Below are 25269 nucleotides of genomic sequence, written 5' to 3' on the forward strand. Positions count from 1 at the left end.
CAACCTCATCACCAGATATGCTGTATTCCTTTGGTCAGAAGACCCATGGCTGCAAATAGATTTCGCGAAGTCATATTTGTGCGAGTCGGGATTTTCATCCTTAGGCGACACTCGACACCGGTTGGATGCAAAGGGTGACATGGGTTGGTGCTGTATCAAAGACGAAATCATAATTTCTGGTTATTGTTGGAGAAAAACAACAGCATCTATCACATTATACATTAGTGATATTGAATCGAAGATGTAGCAATACAAATTGCAGTCGATTTTCTTAAATTTAAGAATACAAGCATTTTGTTACCAATTACTTCAACTTAATTGCGTTATGTCCAATTAATGAAATTCAAGTTTATTTCTAGGACTAGGTCACAATGGGTGTCCACTGTCCATGTCCACGCGAACTCCCAGATATTTGGGGGTCCGCGTTAAAAATGAGTTTAAGAACTCTTGCTCTGTTTTATAAAGTCTATGCGCAGAAGTGATACTCGAATTAAAACGGTTTGAAATCTTGACAATACGTTCAATTTTGGCGTCAACGGGGGTGTTTAGAGTCGGGACGCACGAATTTCATTGAAACTAATCTTATGAAACAGCTCGTACGTACGAATAGCCACATTTCCACCCAAATGTTATTGACGTCATGGGTACAGCGTGAGATATCTCCATCGGACGTGACGTGAGAGTGGAATTTTCCTTTCCAGAATACTATTACACGTATTCTCATATTGATATTAATATGAATGAGAAACCGTATCTATTCAAATATAATGCCTATGTATGCAAACGCATACATGCACTTGCAATTGCTCATATTGCACAAACGTCCGAAATCCATCTTGAATTACATCGCTTTGTGTCGTGCGTAGCGCATTGTACATTGTGTGTATTGAGGGGATAAAAATGAAAGAAGTACTGATTATAATTATGATTAATCAGGCAAAAAAGCAAAGGGTGCGAAATACATCATGCGAATTCCTGCACTCGCAATTGGCGACGTTCATGCTGGTGTTTTGTAAACAATGTCCCCGTGCCAAATGCGGCATTGCTTGTCTGTAGTCGTAAAAAATCCTCATTATCCACCGGTTCAGCGTGGTTAAGTTCCGTAAATGGAATCCCGGGTTAGCAATGCGACGATATTTCACAGTATCAGGAACTGGAACCGCAATGTTCACTTCAGATTGAGAAGGTTGAAGTCCGTACCTGATTCATGATGGCGCGTGTTATACAGCTATTAAACTATTTGTTGTCCTGAATTATACGGTAAAATACGTGACTGGTTAGGTGCTATATTATACTCAGATGGTTCCGGACGAAACTTTCAAATTTATGGATATTCGCATCGTCGTCACGTGATTTATAGCTCTTAGCTCTGTTTGCCATCAGCAATCCCGCACCACACATCAGCGTAAGTATAGCGGATTTTAACCTAAGATGTAATCCAGTATCGCGTGTTTTTGCAAGTAACATGAAATGTTCTGTCTTCGGAGTTTATACTTGAAATGACAATATATTTTATACAGAGTTCTAAACTCAAGACTAAGATATTTCATCTATGTAGCATTACTCATCTCGATTTAGAATGAACGCATTGCTAACTCGGCAGATATTTGCTTTCTGTGAGGTGAAAATCCCATAAGCGGCATTGGTTAACCACATAATATAGCGTGATGATCAGCGTTAAAGCATGATCAGCGTTAAAGCATCGCTGAGACTAGGAGAGCACTTTATCCGCGTTTTATGGTCGCGTTATACGAAATCATTTTATCAGAACTACTACTGGAGGTATTGCTAACTTCGAGTGTTAAAATATGTGACGGTATCACCCGTACCACTCCATATTGAGGTCGTCTGCGCGATAATTTGCCGCGACTTCTTTGATCTCGAAAGTGTGCAGGGTCCGAATTGATATTAAGTTTCAAATATGATCTCCTATTCTCAAGATAGTACGCGAGAGTCAATTTGATATAGCTTGAAAACAGGAATGTCCGACAGAGCTTCCGTGATCGAAAAATGCGGATGATGAATATATGAACCCATCGCTCATCGTTTGCTGATATGGATTCAGCCGACACACTTCGAAGATTTAGGGTATTTATTATGGCTTACCACTGAAAGGTATTAGATGAAAAACAAATACCAAAGAAGATAATTGAGTACCGGTACCACTGCGCTGACGTGATATCACCATCAAAGTGGGAAATGTATGCATTCTGGATTCTATTTCTGAATCACATTCATGAGCTTATTATACTTTTCATTCGCCGGTATGAACGAAGTTGGAGTAATTTCTTTATACTGCATTGCTTAGTATCCCATTTTGGAGAGCGATAAATCTCGGGTTTCACTGATTTCTCCAAGTCGAACGAAAGGGTAAGTGGTAACAGAAATATTGCGAATCGGTCAGTCATGACTAGCAATGTCTGATAGCTCCATATGTTATGGAAACATAGTCTGCCGCCGATCTCATGACACTTGAGTGATCTGTCATTCGCATGTGAAAGTAAAGTAGAGAATTTCATACGAGGCTTATAGCGGTTAGTTTTGTTCGGAGTGGTAATACCACGTTTTGAGTCGGCATAAAAGATGCTTCTTAAGACTCGGTACCGGGATTCTGTTGATCCATAACCCCAAAAAATGCCGAAGAAGATCGAGTTTTAGTTGTGAATCGACGATACATCACACATCTCAGTGCCTCGCTAGTTGCGGGAGGCATACATCCTTACCCAAAGCCCCAATTGTGGGGGGAGCAAAATATTTACGTATACAGCATTTTAGGGCAAATGTATATTCAAATTGAATTCAGTGTATAATGAGATTTTTTTTCCAAAGTTGTCCGCCTCCCATAAAATATGCATTGCATAGGTTACAGAAGTAGGTCAAACTGCGTTGGTCATCGCAAAAATCGAAAGAGTGAGATCAATTCCTACGTAAGTGTCAGGTTTTTTTAGGTCCCTTCTCACCATCTGATTCGCGGAATCAGTGTCCTAAAAAGGCCTAGAAGTGGTCCGTGCTACAAGTCGGCAAATACGGAATCATAATAAAGAATAAATGGCTTGGCGTAAATGACCAGTCGAAAAACACCACTAATACAACAAATAAGTCGAAAAACACCACGAATACAACAAATAACAACGAAAGAGTGGGGGTCTCTCTTATGGCCATTTGAATGTTTTAGTCGTCTGTTTTTGACGTCATCAATGCGTATACTACGTGCGTTTAATTAGTACCGCAAGCCCTTTTGAGGATCACACACGCGAAGTCAGGTGATGTGAGGGTATCGCGTGTAGTAGAAAGGTGGGCTTGGGGATGACGCCGCCCGAATATTGGGTCGATCACCGCATAGGGGCACAAGACCAGAGTTTTGGGGGAGATGATAGGACCTGATATAACGATACGTCTTTCAATTTCGGATCGCGATATGCATCAATGCATCGTACCGGCCGTACAGATTAGGCATTAATTGCGGCTCGGACTGAGATATAGCTAGTCGCAGGTCCACACCAATGTTCCCTCTAATTTTCCACGAGTCTGCGCGCACTCACCAACTAACTGCGTGGTCCTTTGAACAACAATGCGTAACGACTAAAAAAAGTCATCACTAGGGCAAGTTTTCACAACTTTTGCAACTTTTTACAGCCTGCGGCAGCTTCCTACATACTCAGAAGCTATGTAGTATAGTGTTTTAAGCTCTTTGGAGGACTCTTATATTGCAAATTTTTTCATGCAACTTTTCGCAACGTTTTCGATTTTTTATGAAACTTATTGCAAGTTTTTTTTCACTAGTCAATTTTTTCAGGCTATTGATTTTGTTGAAAAGTCGCCAACATTAAGTTTTGCTATAGTGCCTTGGATGCGGATCGATTCGAATATCTCATATCCTAATAATTGCAAGGAGATTGTCCATAAATACAACTTTTTAGTGCAACTTTCCACGGATTTGACTGCAACAAAAACTTGCCCTTGTCATCACTTTGGTTGGACTGCCGAATTACCCACTTTTCTCGTAAATTGCGTGGTGTTGACTAAAAAAAAGGTCATTACTTCGGCTTCTTTGTGCACAGCTTAGATTTTCTGTGCGCAGAGACCGTGTCGGCACTGCGCAATTGCGCACGCGCGCAGCTTAGAGGGAACAGCGGTCCTCACAAATATGTGCTGTTCCTGGGAGCTTCTACACTTACTGGATGACATTGCATCGTGATTTTGAGGCCTCGTGTATGTAGTTGAGATGCTCACTGCTCAGTGCTCAATTGCTCAATCATGTCGAACATGGTAGCACTCTGGCTTGTCTTTCATCCATCCAATCCCCTCAAAACTTACATCCAACACAAATATTGACTCAGATTGCGACTAGACATATTGTTTTTAATCTGGACGAAACAGACAAAGTTGTAGTATAGGCGCCGCTTCGATCATTAATGACCATATGTGCATGGCACAAAGCTGTGAAATCCCTATAGTTGTAGAGCAATCCAAATTAATCGTCTAAGTTAATACATCAGTAGTTGAAGGCCAGCAATTACTCGAACGCCCTTAATCCGGCGCAACAACAGCACTTGTAGCTCATTATGACGTCATTATCATCCTGTGGCACGAAGTCAATGGGTACCATGCAGGCAGCAATTAGGTGTCATTAAATAACAAAAGACCAACAGTGTACCCCGTTTCCATTGTCTTCCCCGTGATTTCTAAATGCCTTAATCCGGTTAAAATAAACAAATAGACCTACTGTGTAAACATAACTCCTACCAGCAGCCGTTTCTCGGTAATTTTAAATGTTAAGAACCATGTGAATGATCGGTGCTGGTACGAGGCAACTGATTATGCATGCAGTGTTTTCAGAAAGAGAGGCAGATTTCCTTAGTGCCCTTCATAACCACCTGTTGCCAAATGCAGGAAATCCTATGCGAAAGAGCGAACAACGACAAGACCTCAATCTTTCAATGGATTATCATGCCCGTGGGAATCTTGGGCTAATACACGTGGTTATTGTATACAATGTAGTTCTGAGAATTCAGGTTAGTCCATTTTACTCGTAAAGATTTGACCATGATCAGAAATGAAAGCCAAAATTTGGTTACTAGTGAAGGTCACACGGCAGATCATTGCAATCTGGAATCTGGATACTACTTGGACATTTCTAGTCCACATACCTGTTCAAATATACGAAAACCGTCGTATTTCGGCTTGAAGCCACCGGCTGGATTCATCATTTTGTGAAACCTTTGGCTTATTTGAAGTGAAATGAAGGTTTGCTACTAGTGTCCCGTGAACGCTCATGGCGCTATGGTCACGGTCAGTGGTCACTACGACAGTATAGCCCGTCACACGAGATCCATAAACACATTCGCCAATTCGGGCCTGTCAACTTGTTCATTGGCTCAGGAGAAAGCACCACTTTTTTGGAGCTTGTGTGATGTGGGATCGGGTGACTGTCGAACGCAATATTTTGATTTGCAAGTGGTATTATTTGACTATATCCGGCAAATAACCCATATTTATGCTACACGAGTTTCAAAGGTTCACATCACGGTTATGATTGAAATGCCAGCACTACTATGCTTGGTGTTTGTTTCTTTGTCTGCCTTTCGTAATATAAATATTTTGGAATCATCGTATTTTGACAGCTGAATGCCATGAGGTCATTGAATACCTCGGTTAATTTTGTAGTACGAATTCAGTATCGCCTTAATGATGGCATCACAAAGGGAGAGACGACATGCTTCTGGAATTCTCTTTTAAACAGCAACTTATCCAGCCGAGATGACGTCAGTTTTTAAATCATACATACCCACAATCCCACACGAACTACATGAACAATGACATTGTGAATTCAGCTGCAACAGACTGCATTCTGCATTTTGTGGGTGCCTCAACAGTGTTGAGATGTTTACCCAAGTGTAAAATGTATAGGCTATTATAATAACGTATAGTAACATTGCGATAGTCGTTTTCTTATAAAATTATCCAAGTAGGAGTAGGGCATTGAAATCAAGTATGCACAAAGTCCAATTCTTCGAAAGCACGCGTTGAACAAGTTATTTGAGAAATCAGACATATAATAGTGTTTCAAGTTATTATTTGAAATCAATTGGACGACTTGATTATGACTTGAACTATGGCGTACTTGAAGTAGCCAATACTTAGTCAGTGACATCAAACGAAGAGGGGAAATTGAAATAACTATTAATTTCCTATATTTCTATGTATCTCCATTGTTCAATCCATCAGAGGTCCCAAATTCAGGCGTTTCCTTTCGTGGGTCGAGCTGTCGAATCTTGTGTTTCCGCGTTTGCAGTGCGCTGGAGCAGAGTAGGCCTAGCCGCTATCTACACGATGCCAGTGATACTTAGGTTCTCAACAGGTGGTATGCTTCATCAGTGTTCTTAATTCTTTTACGAGATCACTATCTGCAAACAGGGATGTATCTCGTTCAATAACAACAACTCGTGGTCATAGGTGTAGACAGGATTAAGATATTTGGGAGGCAGTTAACCATAGGACGTCACAATGTCCGACTCACAAATTCGTGGAGGAGCCTTTAGACCACCTGGCTATGCTTATGCTCGTACTTTAACAAATATTTCAGATAGCATTGAACACTAAAACGAAATGCGATAGCTACGGAGATCTAAATCAAGTCGCTATCAATGCGATAAATGACGATAGTGATCACAGGCAGTCAGCAAAATTAGAGCGTATCTACATTGTCATGCTTGGGTTTCTGTAAATTACGGGCCTACAACACAGGAATATCTAGTTCTAGTTCTTGATGTCCCTGCTATAACATCTTTTAATCAATGTAAAAACCATCGTGGACCGTGCTACGTGTCGGCAGACCAGGAATGCTAATACAGAACATTATGTAAAATGACCAACGCAGTCGAAACACCATGACTACCAAAACAACAGTAACAAATACACCCATAGTGGCTGAGATCGATGGTACATTAACTCACCCTGTGCTACAATTTCATTATCAGTAGATTCGAATTTGATCTGTCGAATCACTGCAACTCCCGTGATAATTCTAAATAGTCTCTTAGATCATGAATGGGCTTCTCCGGATTATGTGTCTGTCATATTCTTAATGTTGGTCACGATGATCAAATTAGGTGGTTCGCCATGTGAGTATTTATTAAGGGCTCAAAATTTTCAAAGACACCATTTAAAATTTGACAGTAGTATGTGCTATTCCAATTTCATTGACCGAACTCAACCATGAATTTGATTTTTTTTCGCGCTTTGCGCGACTAGACAACACTAGTTCCCTGTGGACCGATAACAGGAGAACATCGTTGTGATAACACACGCCACCAAGGGGGGTTGGGGATAGAAGCACCCATAAGCTAAGGTTATCACTCTATGGCGGGGCCCAGACCAGAGCTTTTGTGGGGGCTGAAGAAGTGCTGCCGCAGGTAATTCATGACTGCTCTCTACTGTCACCTGTCGATATGACGAAGCAAAATAACATGTTAAGTCAAAATAAAACGCGGGCTCGTCCGGGATTTGAACCCGGGACCTCTCGCACCCAAAGCGAGAATCATACCCCTAGACCAACGAGCCGCCGCATTAAAGACGGGTTCACACAGCGATCACCAAACTCCTATTTGTACTAACTCAATAGAAAATATGCTCAGCAGTCGGTAGAAATACCTACTTGTTCAACACTTGAGCATACTTGTGTTGTTTAATATGACTGTGAGAGCACACCGCTGAACCAAGTTTCCCGGGCCGCAATTGTGGAATGATCAGAGCACATCCTGCGTCTACCGTAAAACAAATTTTATTGAATCAATACTAGCCTGCGCTCGAGGTAACAGAACTGCATCTTTTTTGCCTTCTGCAGTTCTGCCCCTCGATGTCAGTAAACAAAATATTTCATCTTGTTCAGTATCAGTAGGCCTATCAGTATTATTAATAATTTCATAAATTCAAAACACAACAAGTTTCTGATACAATGAAAAGATAGGAAGGAGTCAAAATGACGAGGAGAAGTCCATTAATCAGACGCCTACCTTGTCATAGGCCTGTTTGTTTGACCCTCATTAATTACCAACGAATTGAGTGGCATCAATCAGCTCCGTGCGTAGGCCTATACACATTTGTAAAATATATGGTAGAATTTCCTTGCGATATCCACGACAGGCTGTGCAATTGACATACGTTTACCGTCAGTTAGTTTTTCATATCCGAGATCGCTATCTGCAAACCGCTACATGCTTTAACTGTTATTTCATACCGCAAGGACTAAATCGGAATTCGATAGTAGTCGCAACGCTATATAAGTAATCCTAATTCGTCGCTGTCATACGCGATTAAGGCGCGATAGTGATCTGAGAAGAAACTGTCAGCAAACGTTGGAATGTATGTTTTCGGGAGGCCGTATTTCAACGCAGACACTTACAGTAGGCCTATAGAATTACGTAATTATGTGTCGAAATAGTTAGTCTCTATCTCAGGGCCGGCCAACCTTTTCAGCCAAAGGGCCACATTCGATTCACGAAATATTACGAGGGCCACTTACCGCGCTAAGCGCGAAAATTTTTTGAAGTTCATATGTCAATAATATTGTCACTTGATTATATTGCGAGCCTGTCGTATATCGCTGAGCTAAGTTTGCGAGGAATGGACTATTCGGCGCATGGACATATCGGTATCGAAAGCTGCGACCAACATGCGTCAATCTTTCCGTCCCTAGGTTCCATAGTCAACGATCTTCCTGCGAGCGCCAACGCAGGTCGCATATGTTGAACGACACTTTGTCCCGTAATCGCGAATATAGTTAGACTCAATCTGATACATCAGGCGTTCTTCCATTTTCACAAAAAGGGCAGCAATATTAAAAACAAGGAATCGAGTGACAACATGTTGCGCTAAGCTTGCAGAAAATTTTTACTTTTGATAAATCCATCGCAAATTATTCTGCTTTATTGTAGTGTACGAAGATATACCAATATGTGACTGGCTGATGGATCTGTCAATGCGTCGGAAGTGATATTTTAGCCATCACATCTCAAGTGTTGCGGCCAAACTAATCAAATTTTTGGTTGGCCTTGCAATTTAACAATCTGTGCAATCCATTTTTGATATTAGAAATTTCGGAAATTACCTCGCGGGCCACTCAAAACCTTCTCGCGGGCCACAGTATCGCATTTTTGTGGTGTATTGAACTGATAAAATTGCTAATAAACCAATGATGATGATGGGTTGGCCGGCCCTGCTCTATCTCCTCGTATTAAAATTATGGACTGCGTTAATCAACACGGTGGGGAAATAGGGAAAATAAAATTGTCTAAGCAGATGGTTTCCACTCTTTTATGATCTCGGCCCAATTTCCGACTTGAAAATAACTGTGGCTTACCTCTAAATTTGTTAAGCTGCATGATTACGATGGAAAAAAGGTCAATATCGTTTTTAGGCTAACGACATTCATGGATTAGCCTACTCATTATGAGTTTAGTATTTTACTTTACTTCAAATTAATATGTGACATAGCTCTCAAATCCGGGTTATTCCACGCCAAGCCAATTTTGTGATCAGGGTCAAAAGATGTTTTGAATTTTGGCAAGTGGTATATTATCCCTTAGCTGAATACGGTGGATTATTGGAATCTAAATTTTGAGCATTCGTGGTAAAGATATCGAACATCGGCGAACACCGTTTTTTTCACAAAACACACCATCATATCTTTATTTATGTATATACCTATTGAAGGTAGCCTACATGATGAAGTTGAAATGGGTCAGTTGAAAGTATATATACAACTATGAGAATCACTGAAGCGGATCAATTCAGTTCATTATTAATCGGCCAACTGTAGCGTAACCGCTCCCTGATTACGTTGATTACCGACCGCACTGATCATCAATCATGTTGCTGTTTGCGAACATATGTTGTGCAGTCGCATTTTGTCACCGTCCGAGGCGCAGTCGACTTTTAGTCACCGTCGGAGGTAGTCGTCTTTTTGTCTCCGTCGGACGAGCATCGTCATGTTTTAGTTATTTTATTAAAAGAGCAATGCTGACTTGTCTACTTTGACTTATCGAGCCGCGGACCTAGAAGAACGCGTGCCCACGATAGAGCACGCTATATTTTGGTGACCCCGACGTGAGCTGACGTGATTTCGCTATTCAACGTGATAGCCGACGTGATGTTTTAGGAAATGCAATGCCGCAACTCGACCAGGATCAATGATAGAAAGCGATGAACTCACGATATGCGAAAACGAGATTTGTACTAGCTACATAGGAATCCCGATGCCACTCAACATCTGCGTCAGTTTAATTTTGATTGAGTACGCCATACCGCTGACAGAAGACTCCAGAACAACTCCAATCTGCATGCTGAAGACTTCACCGAGTACAACTTCCTTCATCGACTCGCATATTCACAGCTTGACGACGACATGACCGAGCCTTACAGCGACCACGTACACTGAATTCTCTTCGCAACTTCATATCCCCGATCGCCCGACATACTTGTTTTTCTACGTAGATAGAGGCAGCTATACTGTATCTGTCTAACTACGTATTCCAACTGTAGAACGAAAGATGAGCCGAACGAAACTCTACACAACCGACGGAACCATTATTCATGATGGGACCATGAACTGAACCGAATCGAATCACCTCGACATCGACAGAGACAGCGGAAATGCGCTCAAACGCAGATCACCCTTTACTTAGTCTTGTCGAGATAACAGACGATCTACAACCAACCTATCACCTTGATAGGCATATTCCGAATGAAAACGCTCTTCGTCTCAGTATTATGTGGCAGACGCTTCCGACGTTCTGTTCTACATTACCCGCTCACGCATCCGAGAATCTACCAGACTTCTCACGGACCTCAACGACAGAAATTGCGAAATATGGAGCACGACAGAGTTAATTCGTGAAACGTCAACGTGCTGGTCCAATAACGCTCGAAGTTCAATCGAAATGTAGGGATTCTCTTAATCCATTGCCAGTGTACTTGTCGAACAATTCCGCTCCGTGATGTTGATAGACGTTCCCCTAGCAATATCTGCATATTCAATTCATTTATTCCATGTGTATTGACCGTTTTTCAGTTGACTCTTTTTCAGTTGAATTCTTATACTTGACATGCCTAATGCTTATCGTAATTTTTCGTTTTTTACGCCATCAGTCACGACTAGACGTTACGTATCCCAAAACTGTTGTAAGGTTGATCATCACGTGATATGATATTACTAACTTCGACTCGTGTTAGCGAATTATGACGTTATCTCTTACGCCCAAAAGCTTTCGCAGCCCATACCTACTTGCGTACCGTATAGGTATGAACAACGCTTGTAGTCGCGCAATTCAAAAAAAATCTCCTCCGCCGTTACTCGATCAACCATACTTTTTCGCCATCAATTAGTCGACCCCTCTTCTAGTATTATTCACTATTCACTCCGATGGTGTCGGCTACGCTAGTAAATCCAAACGCTTTTTCTCTAGGTTGCGCAGATTCCAGATAACTTTATTCGAATTCAAAATCACACTTCGAATTCAAAATCACGCGCCCCAAACGATTATACAATTACGCACACGTGCATTGAAATGTACATCACTCGATCCAGTTTATTCTGTCCACATCAAGTTTTGATCCGCACTGAAATCTTTTTTCACAATTCGAACGAATAACTGTCCGCATGACGCCTCAATGGATTGTCTTTGTTAATATGCCAGTGGCCGTATTATTCGTACCCCACGTCACTTAAATGATTTTGTGTAGTCACCAGCAATTAAGATGGAAAATTACCGTTGTACTCCTTTTCTTTTCCGTCATCACTTGTATTAGTTACGCTGAAGGCTTGGCATGTCACGAGTGTCCATTATTGAGCCTTTCACATTGCAAAGTGCATATTTGTCGCTAAACGCATCGTTTTGTCGTTTATAGCTTTGCCACCACACCCACTTCGCTTTTGTTAATCGTTAGAACATTATTATTGTACTCGTGTTCGAATCTTAATCTGTAACCACTACCGTGTCATATTTGTATAGTACTTCACTTGTAGTTGAATCGTTTACTGTTGTCTATAATATCCTAAAGCTTTTACCAACCAGGGGGGCCCTTGTAGCGTAACCGCTCCCTGATTACGTTGATTACCGACCGCACTGATCATCAATCATGTTGCTGTTTGCGAACATATGTTGTGCAGTCGCATTTTGTCACCGTCCGAGGCGCAGTCGACTTTTAGTCACCGTCGGAGGTAGTCGTCTTTTTGTCTCCGTCGGACGAGCATCGTCATGTTTTAGTTATTTTATTAAAAGAGCAATGCTGACTTGTCTACTTTGACTTATCGAGCCGCGGACCTAGAAGAACGCGTGCCCACGATAGAGCACGCTATACAACCTTTTATTGAATTAGGCTATGGTATTATTGATGTCAAATTGAAAAGTCTGATTTTTTGTATTGTTAGTTTGCTCCAAATTTACTCAAAATTAACGTTTTAGACTGGAGCACGGACATACACAAATATTAATCAAAAATGGTTCAGTATGAAATGGAACGAAACTTGGACTGACCACAGATGTCTCATTGACTCCATCATCTGTTCACGTATAGCTCATTCAAGAAATAAGTTTCTTCCTTCATGTCTTTTTATTGCCATGGGTTGCCATATTTCATGTCAAATATTTCTTAAGCGTAATAATCAGTGGATTTATCATTTTCAACATCAACAGTGTTCAACTCGATACGATAAAAAGATAGGATGTCGAAACGGTTTACCTGTAGCTGTAAGCCATGTTAGGTAGGCAATCCAATTGAGACTCCACACCTCATTTTCGATCCTAATCGTATCGCAGTCCCCGTGGCATTCATCATCGACAAATGATTCCGAAGCCTCTCTTTGTCAGTAACGCAACAACCAGAAGTGGTCGAAGTAGTCACGAAAGCTACTCAAGTAGAAGTAGCCACGCAAAAATCTACTCAAGTACAAGTAGTCCTTTTAAAAGCAGCCTAATACTACTTAAAGTAGACGGAGAATTGACTGACTTTAAATATACTCAAGTAAGTAAGTAGTGGAGAAAACGATCGTAATTCGCTCACATAGACTGTCAAAAGCTGTAAATTGAGCTATGCGAAAGATGCGGAGCTTAATTCATATTGATGCATCCCAGGAGGTATAAATTTTCGACAGCATAAGCATTGGTCCTCATCATGGGATGGAAATGATAGCATTGATATGGGAATGCGATACTAATCCTCTGTTTATTCGAACACCCCGATTTCGAAAATATCATGGTATGGCACCATCCCCCATGTTATAAGGCCTGCATTTTGATCGAAGAGAAACACGAAGGAGTGGTGTCGGATACGTTGTTAACACTTTGCGCGATTATTAAACGTTAATAAAAATATGGCTGATCGTAAAAATGCCATGGTGTAGCATTATTTTCGGAAAATAGAAGCATTACTACCAGGGCATTGGAGCAGTCGTAACTTTTAAACTGCTATTGAACATGGTTACTGGTAAGTTAGAAAAGGTGGTGCCAACGAGCAACAATTCTTAATTTTGTGAACGATTATCGTAAATTATGTGAATTCAGCCATCAATAAAAACATAGCATCTTATGAAATAAATCGGAGCCGGAGCTACTGTTTATACAACCGGCTCCAGCTTCACTTGAATTTTATGTAGAGCTCCGACTCCGTTGCAAATGCACGACTCCGGTTCCAAAACCCTGATTACTACCCTTGCTTTTATACTTCAATATGTATGTTATCCAGACAAAAGAACTGAAACTAATTAGAACTCAAAGCATGATACTGGGAATAGAGAGATAAATATTAATACTACTAAACCGGAAAATATATTGAATGTCTTTTGTCCAGAAAGTTCCAACAGTGGTCTGCTAAAACAGGTGTACACCTAAGAAGAAGTCAAGAGTTCACTCTTCCAGATTAGGACACGCCTTAGGCTGCTTTAATTAAGTTATGAATGGTAAATGGTAGTTTCAAACGATATAATTGGGCGACGTGAACGGAACCACGTAACCTGCTACCCAAATTATATCTATCGACTGTGCGCGACGGAAATTCCAGGCTTTATACTCAACTTAAACAAAAAATTAAATGTTGATACTCAGTGAAAACAGCCCGGAAACTCCTCGAGGGCTATCTTTCTGACTGGAGGGTTGAACTACTTCTACTAAACCTTCTGAAAATAGCGGAACTTAAGTAGATCACCAAATATTACAAAGTACAAGTAGCAGGAAATTAGATATATTCGAGTAAGTACCCAAGTAGCGGAAAACTACTCGAGTACTTCAAAAAAGTAGAAGTAGCCTACTTCGTTACAGACCACCTCTGGCAACAACAGCATGCTATCTCTACTGGTAAGCCACACAACTCAGCAATTAAACCTATACATGACCAAGAAACCACGCAAATGATAGACTTTTATTCGCAAAATAAGATATCCCGAAGCCGACCTTGCCGCATTTTTTATTTTATCCCACAAATAGGCACGTGAAAGGTCCCTCATTGCACATGAAAGGGTAGACCATCTGCTGCACTTTTGATATCTGACCACGACCTTTGTCGTCACACCGATTGCGCTTGATCGTTCAGATTCTTCGCGATAAGCTCAATAACCTCCAATGCTGCCACTGGCAGCCGTGTTCCTGGTCCGAAGATGCTCGCGACGCCGGCATCGTACAAGAACTGGTAATCCTGTGGAGGAATTACTCCTGCAACGACCAATATTTTAGTAAGAGAATATGAAGGAACGGGTGCAGCGGAATACACAACCGTCGCAGAAACACAGACGATAATCCGGTTCCAACAGGTTTCTCACTCTAGACTAAAGCATATCAATAAGATATGGCTCGAGAAATTTCCAATTTTGTACTTAATTCATCAATATTCTAGCAAATCGTTGGTAAATTTTCGTGACAGCGAGATAAATTAGTCTCGTAGCAGCATATACATGTCTTTTAGAGGTCAAGACAGTGGGTTATCCAGGGTTAGGGGCTCGTGCCACCCTCTTTTCAAAATCCCGAAATTTAAGGTGCTGTCGCACCGGCGACTAGCACCACTCGCGAATTCGATCTAACCACCATCGTGCGCCTATAAATCTCTGATTGCACGATACCTTGATTGATGAAAGAGAATAGCAGACATGGCGACACTTGTAGGACAATTCAGTTTTCAAATACACATTGTCTTACTTTTCTACGCTGAGAAATAAAATGTATTGGAAGAGACATTCACAATTATAAATTCAAGTTAAAAACAACGCCGTAGCTGTCCATTCTCCTGATTATTGCTTTCCAGCACCACCGTAAAAATGTAGGTGTTTAACGCAACACTGCGTTACGCCGAATAGTTTAGAAGTCGATCAATACTTGGATTCTCAGAATCAACGCGACAATTACATTTGAATAATATCAGTGATTATAAATTCTAAGCTATTTACGATGACTTGCGCTGTTACACACAGGTGAGGCTTGGCCCGTCTGTGCCTCATCTGAGCCTTATCTCTCCTTTTGTGCTTTATTTACGGACAATATATATATGAAAATTCCGTGATATTGGGAATAAAAATGTTCAAAATGTAGTCATTCATAAACATCGATAGAAGATACCAATGACCATTGAAGAGTTCACAATTTTCTCAACTCATACCTGACGACATCGGAGACACTGCCTCACTTTCCTCCCCTAACCCCACGTCACTGACGTATCACTCGGGGGGACTGTACTGCTGTAGTGACAACTGACCATGTTTGGCTCTACCTACCCAAGTGGTCAGAAAAATATGGCCTACACTACGAATCCCATATATTAGTGCTACCAATACGTCACGGATGTTACATTGTGACGTAACGGTTGATTGACAAGTATGGCTCTTCAGTCGAAAAAGGTTCCCGACCACTGCCATAGGGAGTGGTAACCAGATTGAAAGCAACAAATCTCTTTACACAAAACGCGAGGTCAAATGTTAAAAGTTCAGGAAATGCACCCAAAATATTCTACTTGATGTTGATTTTCAAAGAACTTTTGGGTCTGAAAAAGTGTATCATTTCGCACTGCATCTCGTACCCTCTGCATTTGTGCTTAGTACCCCTAAGGGGTCTACGGACCCATGGTTAAAAACTACTGTACTAGCTGTGCTAGAGTAAAGCAGGAGTGTTCCAAAACCGACCACCTCTGCATCCGCATCTGCAAGAACGCTATGACATCACATCTCGTTAAAACGAAGTACGAACCTCCGGTTATGACGAGTATGTCCGACCTTCCCCTTTCCCTCAACGCCTTCACAAGTTCGGGCACGAGTGTCTTATGCCCTGCGGCCAACGAGCTGACCCCAACGCAATGCACGTCGGCGTCGATGGCTTGCTGCGCGACTTCGGCCGGTGTCTAAAATAGAGAGAACGGCCGTTCAGTTCATCGAGGCTTAACTATACCGGAGTAAGCAGTATCTAAAAGTAGATCGCTCGACAGGTGCTTTTTTTCTGACTAATGACCAGGGTTGTAATGACCAGTCCGAATCGAGTCACCATTTTCTGACGACTCGAGTCATTTTCTCAAAACACGGAAATTACTCGACTCGAGTCAACCTATGTATTGACTCGACTTGGACTCGAGTCATTGCGCATTACTAGAACCAAGTCATATGACTCGAGACCCAGACGACCAAGACCGACATTGCATTGCATTTTCGAAGAATAGTTGAATAACCACACTATTGGGAATTCGAGTATTGGTATACTAGTAGGCCTACTTGAAAATGCGACCAGAAACTGCTAAAAGTGAGAAAAATTAGTGTATTATATAAATTCGAAACGTCAATATCACCAAACAGAGATATAAAAAGTGGATTTAACAAGACCAACTGTGCAACTGGAAACTAAGCAGTCAAAAGAATGACTTGGTCTCGGACTCGAGTCATAATAGCACGACTCGGACTTAACCTTCTTCTCGCTGACTCGGACTTGACTCGGCGGTGAATTGAAAACGACTCGACTTGACTTGAGTCAAAACCATAAAAGTGAGATTGACTTGTGACTCGGAGCCTTGTGACTTGGTTACAACCCTGCTAATGACCAATGACATATAAAATAGGGGGCAAATTTCGAGCATATATTCAGCTACCCTGATACAGGAGCTCTTTCACCCGGTTATCACGTCAATTTCACTCGTAAAAGTGACGTGAGCATCAGCATATCCCAAAGCGACTTCTCCTTTACAAAATATAAAGCGCAAAAAGCAATCAGTTTTGGCTTAAAAATATGTTAAGTGGAATTGGAGGTAGACAAAAAACAAATCCCCACGAGTAAGTAGTAGCAGTAGTCAAAACCTACTTGGGTACTCGGAAAAAGTATAAGTACTTCATCATGGTTCCACATGAACATACGGCGTAAGAATTTTCAAACCTGGAACAGTGGTCCAATGTCCACGTCGAAGCCGAGATCGGCGAACCCTGTCGCGATGACCTTGGCCCCCCTGTCATGTCCGTCCTGCCCCATTTTCGCAACGAGTATTCTTGGCCGGCGGCCCTCTTCCGCCGCAAACTCTTCGACGCGTTTCAGAGCGGTTACGATTTCTGCATCGTCCCCGTACTCGGTCCTGAAACGGAAAATGCTCGCTAGAAACATCCTCTGTCGCGAGATGGAAAGAGAGAGGTAGATATAGAGTCTTTCGGAGTCTCTCAATTGTCGTACGTGGAGTGGTCATGGCACTAAATCTCAAATCAACACGTGACTGTGAGTCATACCCTTCAGTTTTGCAATATTTGAAGAAAACTACTGCGCCTTTGGAGATACAGCATTGCAGCAAATCTTAAATAGAATGTCTCTGTGTACATAAATAGTGCAGCAAAACCAGGGCTGTGAAGTTGGTCCACTTTAAAACCGACTCCAGACATTTTCAATAAACCGGCTCCGACATTCCGGTAATTATGTTTATTATGTTTTTCGGTATTATAATTATTACCAAGTGAATCAATCTATTTTATTAATTAAAAATAAATGTTCTCGTAGAAAGAAATTAAGTTTCCAAAGGTTGGCCTTTGTAAAAATCTGGAACAGTTTTTAGTAGCATTAGAGATTTAAAGTGCTTAGATTCAGATTTGGAGCAATTTATCAAACTGCGGCTACAGCCAGTATGTTTCCCCAATTCCGACTCCGTCAAGAGACACTTCAACGTAACTGCAACTCCACAGACCTGAGCAGAACGTAACAAGATCTGGCCACGGTAAATTGTGTTTTGTAAAGCATAACCGATGACAACAGCCCTTTTACTTGCAGGAAATAAGCAACGATTCCAACACACCTGTAAGCTCCACTGACCATTCGGTCGCTGGCTTGGTGTCGACCGAAAACGTTTTCCATCGCGGTCGATATTTCTCCCACAGTACACCGGCACCTTGCCGCTTCCACCGCCAAGCCGAGTAAATTACCTTCCCTTGTCCTGGAATTGTATTTGTAGAAGATTACGTTGTCGTAGGGAAACGTAGCCTTCCTCAAAACACAGAAATTCGAATGCTCAAATAATCTAATCTCTCAGGTAGGCTACTCGATTTTGTTAAACCTTACTTATAAGTACTACACGCAATTTACCACAATAGTGGAAGAGCCCATCATCAATTGCAGAAACCACCAGCATAATAACGCAGCCAGTCGCACATCAAGGCACTGTAAAAGCGAATAACTACTACTGCTAACCTTCAGCTTTTGCCCTCAATGAGGTCACCATTAGATAAAAATGGAAACGCGTATACTTGTTCTTGATAGAGCAACAAAAATTGTATGGGCCTGCACTACCGTGCTACTTAGAAAACTAAACGGTACTGATGACGAGCATCTTACTTTGCGCACTCGGTGATAGCTGCCAAAGCGCTTTGTGCTTTGTTTTCGTCCCGCGTGGCTCTCAACTGCTTCAGTTTACTTATCTGAAAAAACGTTAAACGCTCAGATTGAATAACAGACACAAACCAAGATCGCAAATCATAAGCGTTATATCAATTTCATGTCAGTAATAATAGGGATGGACAAAATCGCGAACCTGAATGATTCCATTTTGAGTCGAGTATTCGATCACCGATTATTATGACGTCATAAGAGTAAGAGCAAACAAGATTTAGCAGACATAGTGGCTTAATACCAAGGCCAGAAAACGCAGACCACTCAACGACCGAAAATATCCCACCAGAAACATTCATCGATCTACCGGGCATCCCAGTCTGAATAGATCAAAAACATAATTCCCAGACCAACTAGACATACTGTGAGATCACTTTATCGACAGGTCAAAGTGCATCCACTCGTTTACCTGACTCTCTCGCACTTCTGCGTTATCAATAGACAAAACTTCGACTTGCTCTTCTTTTGCCAGCCGGTACTTATTCACGCCCACAATGGTCTCGGCCCCTGAATGACAATGAGGATTGGTTTAAACCAGCGGCTCTGAACCGCCGGTTCCTACCAAATGCAAGATGATTAGAAATGAGACATCAGCTTTTAAATTGATATTGAAATTTCGTACGCTTTTTCCTGCATCGCGTTTTGATATACAGTTCATGCTATGATTTGGACTTAGCATATATCACAATGCTGCAAGTGTTGCATCAAACTGTCTAAAAGTAGCCTACGGCTCATTTAATACCAGTTATATGTCAAAAAGACTTCATATCTTCATTTAGCCATATGGAAGTGGCTGGCAAACAGCAGTTCTTTGAAAAAAAAATTAGTGGACAGCCAGTGGTTTGCCCTTACAGAAACTTTAATAGAACCGCAAAGAATGTAAATAGCCTGTAGTAGAAGCAAATTTCACGCTACATTGAAGTTTCCAATTTTTTGATTTTGAGTTGCAGACATTTGTCGCAATTACATTTAATATTAAAAACTTTGATTTATGAAGGTATGCTGGTTCGCAACCGAAGTCAAAAATGTTGAGACACTGGTGACTGGTTCAAACTACACGTCCTGCAAAAATTCGACCAAAACGTCGACATCGGCGAGCATGCAGTACACAGAATGCAGCAAACCGGAGTCAATCCTGGCCTGTCGTCTGGCGGCGCATTCTTCGATTCTCAACTTTGGAAGTCCTTCGCCCACAGCCTTCGCCATTCCTCCCATTGCCTCGATTTCTTCCACGATCTGAAATACCGGAGGTGGTCGGTAACGGAGTACCGATTCCCATTTACTTTTTCAAAGTACAAAAGTAGGTTTTTTCTGCATCTGTTACTTACTCGGGTGGTTACCGTATGTTTTTAGACTGCTTCCATTACAGATTTGCGGATTTTGTAAAGTGAAAAGTAGTTGAGTAGTTTCGTGAAATGTGTGCATTACCCATAATTATGAGCGAAATTGTCATACCAACCAGGCAGAATTGCCCCCTGCACCATAGTAACGGAATATACTTTCGAAAACCCCACATATTTGTAGCATCAATAATCATTCCAAGTTGGTCGCGAAGATGCACCCTGCAATTCACCAACTAGACCTAGTCACCTCTGATTTACTACTAAAAGTTTACGACCCCTCGACCAAATGTACCTTGAAACGACTTACTTGAGTAGCCCACATTTCAGAACTGTATTTTCTACTTCCAACATAAACATTTTTGACATGTCTTGGAAATCGGAACTTGTATTTATACTGGAGTAGAAATTTACGACGTCGCTTAAACTTGTACTACAGCCAATGACAACTGCTTTGACCACCTCTGGAAATGGCTCACGCAGTCATAACCATGCCTCCATCGAAAAGACGAGCAGGAGTTACCTGTTCTACCTCATCGGACCGCAAATTACAGACATACATCACAGACTGCCAAGATAGAAGAAATTCGGAAGGCGCATTGGAAGTATGCGTTTGAAAGAGTCATGAATTCGACACATCATTTCTAGTGGAATATCGGATTGTGATATACGTAGTCCTAATAATTGGTGTCTTGTGTTCTCGTTCGTATTTAAGTTAACGTCATGCGAGTAATAAAGGACTTTCGCTCACAATCACTTGTCTGCATGTTAGGGTCTCGGCTAAAGACAGATATATTACATGGCGCTGCGAGCATAGAATGAACATACGATGCCGCCGAAGATAGATTGGTCGCTGAAGAAAGTTCTTGTGAAGCAAGATCTCGATCTTTCTATTCACACGGGTCAATCGTTCCTGACATGGAAACGGCAATTCCAGAATTTTGCAAGAGAATCGGGAGTGACAGCTGACGGCGTAGATTGGGTCGCTAAATGGGCTGCTTTTGAAGCTTGTGTCACCGAAGACACATTCTTGAAGATAGAAGCGTTGCGATTGCAACTTCCGATCGACAATCGGGAAACTCTTGACGAGATATTGAAAGCTGTTAATAGTATCGCCGACGCCGCGGAGAACGTTTGGATCAGACGACATAAGTTTGAGGAATGCAAGCAACAAGCTGGACAATCGTTCCAACAATACTATGCTGAAATTGTAAGCCTGATCTCACCATGCAAATTCGACGATGGGATCTGCAACGCAGACAAGCAGAAGGTACTCGACATGTGGTTACTCTATAAATTGGTGTTCCACACAAACAATCAAGCAGCGAAGAAGAAACTGTTTGAAGAAACGGAGCTGACATTAGATCGCGCGAGGCGAATTCTCGAAGCATTTGAATCAGTTCAGAAAACCGAAGATGCTTTCGCTGGAATTTCGACTCAGCCCGGCATCAGCAAGATCGCTGCTCCACACAATAAGACAGTGAAGTCGACGTACAAAGTGAATAAGAGCAAACCATGCCAATCATGTGGAAGAAAGCACAGCAAGCAAGAAACATGTCCCGCAGATAACGTGGAATGTTATTTTTGCGAACGAATGGGTCATTTCGCTAAACTTTGTTTCAAAAGAAAGCGAAAAGGTGGTAAATCCACGGGCTCGTCTGGTACAGTTGCAAAGAAAGCAGGTACCAGAACGAAGACAATTCAAGCCACAGTAGACACTGGATGTTTGAAGATCGTGATGACATTTACGATTGATACTGGTGCTGACTGGATCGCAATCGGGGTTGAAGATATGAAAGTGTTGGGAGTTAAACAATCCGCCCTACTCAATCCGACCGATGATATGCGCAAAACCAGAACAGCGGCAGAAACACTCATGGAGCCACTAGGTTATTTCTACGCACGCGTTACCATTGCATCGAGACAGGTCGACGAGAAAATCGTGGTGTTTCGAGGAATCAAGATGCCATTGTTATCGCTTGATGCGTCTGAAAACCTTGGTCTTGTAAAGTTCTCCGATGAAGTCAATCGAAATAATCCGAAGCTACGACTTATGACCCCACAAACGAATCCGCTACCAACGATAGAAGTTGAGAGGATGAAGCTATTGGACGAATTCCAAGATGTGTTCGATTCAAAGCAACCTTTAAAAGGTGAGAAATTCAAAATTAACCTGACTAACGACGCTGTACCATGTTGCGTAAGGACAGCGAGGAATGTTCCGCTAGCATTCAAAGATCCTTTGCGAAAGGAATTGGATTTGCTGCTGGAAGAAGGTGTAATATCACCAGTTACAGAACCGACCGAGTGGGTCAACCCAATCGTAGTGGAGCCGAAGAAGGACGCCAATGGAAAGTTCAGTGGAAAGGTGAGATTATGTGTTGATTTTCGCCACTTGAACAAATTTTGCCGCAGAGAGATTTACTCGTCTCCAAGTGTTCTGGAAACTGTTCAGCAGATATCAGGAAAGATCTTCAGTGTATTTGACGCGTGGAAGGGATACCACCAGATACAACTGGATGAATCAAGTAAGAATCTGACGACTTTCATTACACCATTTGGGCGTTTCCGCTACGAGAGAGCTCTGTATGGAATCAACTCGATTAGTGAGCACTTCAATCGAAGGATGACTGAGGAATTGAATGGCTTGCGTAATCACGTTAAGGTTGTTGATGATAATCTCATTTATTCGGGAGACGATTTGAAATCGCATGTTTCGCTCGTGCGCGCTTTCCTGCAGAGATGTAGGGAGAGCGGAATTCGTTTGAATAAAGAGAAGTGCAAACTTGCGCAAAGTGAAATTAACTTTGCAGGGGTAGTATTGAATGGGGATGGCTACAGAATTCAAAACAAGATCTTGAAGGCCATTCGCGAATTTAAGACACCCGAATCATTAACTGACCTAAAATCATTTCAAGGTATGGCCAACCAATTAGCGCCGTTCAACCGAGACTTGGCGACAGCGATGGAACCGCTGCGACCGTTGCTCAAAAAGAGTGATAAGTTTGAAATGAATGATTTGCACAAAGCTGCATTTCAGAAAGCCAAAGACATGCTGGTAAGCGAACAGGTAATTGCGTACTACACGCCCGGTTCTCCTCTACATCTATATACGGATGCGAGCTTGAAAAATGGAATTGGTTTCCATTTAAAACAGAAGCAGAAAGATGGCACGTGGAAGGTAATCCAGACAGGATCACGGTCATTGCAGGACGCTGAGACGCGTTATGCACCAATCGAATTGGAACTTTTTGCTGTTGTGTACGCTACGAGAAAGTGTAAAACATTTTTGGCGGGCACAGAATTTAAGGTCTTCACTGACCACAGACCTCTTGTTGCCATATGCAATAGGAAGCGACTCGATGAAGTCGAGAATGTAAGAATTCTCAGATCACTGATTAAATTGATGGATTTCAATTTCACAGTTGAATATATACCAGGAGCCCAGAACAAAGCTGCTGACGCGTTTTCGAGAAACCCAGTAGACGCTCCTGACAAAGACGACGAACAGAGTAATGACTTCGGCAAATTTTATGTGAGTACTATTCGCCACGCAAACGCTGAGGAAGCAGATTATTCTCTCAGGTTGGAAGATGTTCGCCGGTCAGCAAACGAAGATTTGGAATATCAGTTGCTGAAAAACCAGGTAACCAACGGGTTTCCAGAAAAGAAACAAAAACTGAACGAAATTCTTAGCCCATACTGGAATGTACGGCAAGAATTACAGGTTAGTGACGATGGCTTTGTGATGAGAGGAGTCAGATTGGTGATTCCCAAAGCGATGCGAAAGGGCATCCTGAAAGACCTCTATGCGGGCCACAGAGGCATTGAAAGTTCAAAAGCCCGAGCCCGGCTCATCGTGTATTGGCCAAATATGAATAATGCGAAGTTCCTGGTAATTGTTGATTGGTACTCTGGCCTATTCGAAGTTAAAGGCCCTGTTACAAACCCAGATGCCACCACAGTGATTAGATACTTACGAGAGTGGTTCATTAATGATGCGGTTTGTGATTACTTTTGGAGTGATGGCGGTCCTCCATTTGGATCGAAGGAGTTGAACGATTTTTTTCAAAGGTGGAAAGTGAAATGGTCCCCTTCGTCACCATGGTATCCGCAAGGTAACTCCATAGCAGAGTCCGCTGTGAAATGGGCGAAAAACTTGCTACGTAAGTGTTGGAAACCTAATGCAAAATTCCCATTTAAGGCGACTGATGAATGGACCAAAGGTGTACTACAATGGAAGAATACGCCTCACAAAAGCACAGGATTGTCCCCCGCAATGATGCTGTATGGTCACTCTGTACAGGATGCAATACCTTGTCACAAACGATCGCTCATGCGAAGTTGGCACGACGAGAAACTTCGTGTTGACAGGGACGCTGCCAAGCGAAAGCAGATGTCTGCTAGATATTATAACCAGCGAGTTAAGTATTTACCTAAAATGCATGTTGGTGACTATGTATCTATTCAGAATGCGATCACAAGAAAATGGGACAGAAGCGGATGGATCTTGGAATGTTTCTATGACGAAAGAAGATACCTCATCCGACTTGAATCTGGCATGCTTATAAAAAGAAACCGGAGACACCTGCGGAAACTTGTAACTGATGTGGAACTGAAGCTGGAACCGGTCGTGGAAAGGACTATACCTGAGAGGACGTCGACGTCGCCACAACCGTCGTGCTTCAATGACGTAGCTGCCTCCGTGGTTGCTGATGAAGCAACAGGTATACCCACTACACCGCAACACATACCACGAAGATCAGAGCGTATCCGAAGAAAACCTAAATACTTGGGGGACTACGTAACTTAAGCATCTTGGGGTGAAAAGGGATGTGATATACGTAGTCCTAATAATTGGTGTCTTGTGTTCTCGTTCGTATTTAAGTTAACGTCATGCGAGTAATAAAGGACTTTCGCTCACAATCACTTGTCTGCATGTTAGGGTCTCGGCTAAAGACAGATATATTACACGGACGAGCCTATACCTAAGCCGAATCTTATTGACAGCCACAGAATCATGGTCAGCAACCAAAGTGAAGCAATCG

At 42.0% G+C, this 25269-nt stretch overlaps 4 protein-coding genes and 1 non-coding gene across 5 annotated transcripts in view; 2 read left to right on the forward strand and 3 right to left on the reverse strand.

Annotated features, from left to right (window-relative positions):
- The window catches only part of LOC145452182 (uncharacterized), a 377577-nt gene that overhangs the window by 264288 nt on the left and 88020 nt on the right, over positions 1 to 25269 (forward strand). The gene's annotated exons all lie outside the window — the stretch shown is intronic.
- The window catches only part of LOC145452180 (tyrosine-protein kinase transmembrane receptor ROR2-like), a 262709-nt gene that overhangs the window by 49043 nt on the left and 188397 nt on the right, over positions 1 to 25269 (reverse strand). The gene's annotated exons all lie outside the window — the stretch shown is intronic.
- Positions 7492 to 7563, reverse strand: Trnap-ugg (transfer RNA proline (anticodon UGG)). The gene has a single exon. It is a non-coding gene; the product is annotated as a tRNA-Pro (tRNA).
- LOC145452717 (methylmalonyl-CoA mutase, mitochondrial-like) lies at positions 14560 to 20783 on the reverse strand. Its single transcript, XM_080330877.1, has 8 exons — positions 20745 to 20783; positions 20006 to 20117; positions 19291 to 19388; positions 18828 to 18910; positions 18292 to 18429; positions 17394 to 17586; positions 16227 to 16377; positions 14560 to 14705 (listed from the first exon to the last, which is right to left on the reverse strand). The coding sequence occupies exons 1-8, from the start codon at positions 20781 to 20783 to the stop codon at positions 14560 to 14562; spliced, it is 960 nt and encodes a 319-aa protein (XP_080187003.1).
- Positions 21051 to 25034, forward strand: LOC145452718 (uncharacterized). Its single transcript, XM_080330878.1, has one exon. The coding sequence runs from the start codon at positions 21051 to 21053 to the stop codon at positions 25032 to 25034; it is 3984 nt and encodes a 1327-aa protein (XP_080187004.1).

This window comes from Botryllus schlosseri, chromosome 12 (genome assembly GCF_051294905.1).
Source record: "Botryllus schlosseri isolate E-star chromosome 12, Bs_hap1, whole genome shotgun sequence".
Classification (NCBI taxonomy): domain Eukaryota; kingdom Metazoa; phylum Chordata; class Ascidiacea; order Stolidobranchia; family Styelidae; genus Botryllus; species Botryllus schlosseri.

Coding starts and splice junctions, on each gene's coding strand:
- LOC145452717 (XM_080330877.1), bottom strand. CDS start 20,783: ATGTATGTCTGTAATTTGCGGTCCGATGAGGTAGAACAG. Junction 20,118..20,744: donor GGTCCGATGAGGTAGAACAG/GTAACTCCTGCT, acceptor CCGGTATTTCAG/ATCGTGGAAGAAATCGAGGC. Junction 16,378..17,393: donor ACATTGGACCACTGTTCCAG/GTTTGAAAATTC, acceptor TCTCTATTTTAG/ACACCGGCCGAAGTCGCGCA.
- LOC145452718 (XM_080330878.1), top strand. CDS start 21,051: ATGCCGCCGAAGATAGATTGGTCGCTGAAGAAAGTTCTTGTGAAGCAA.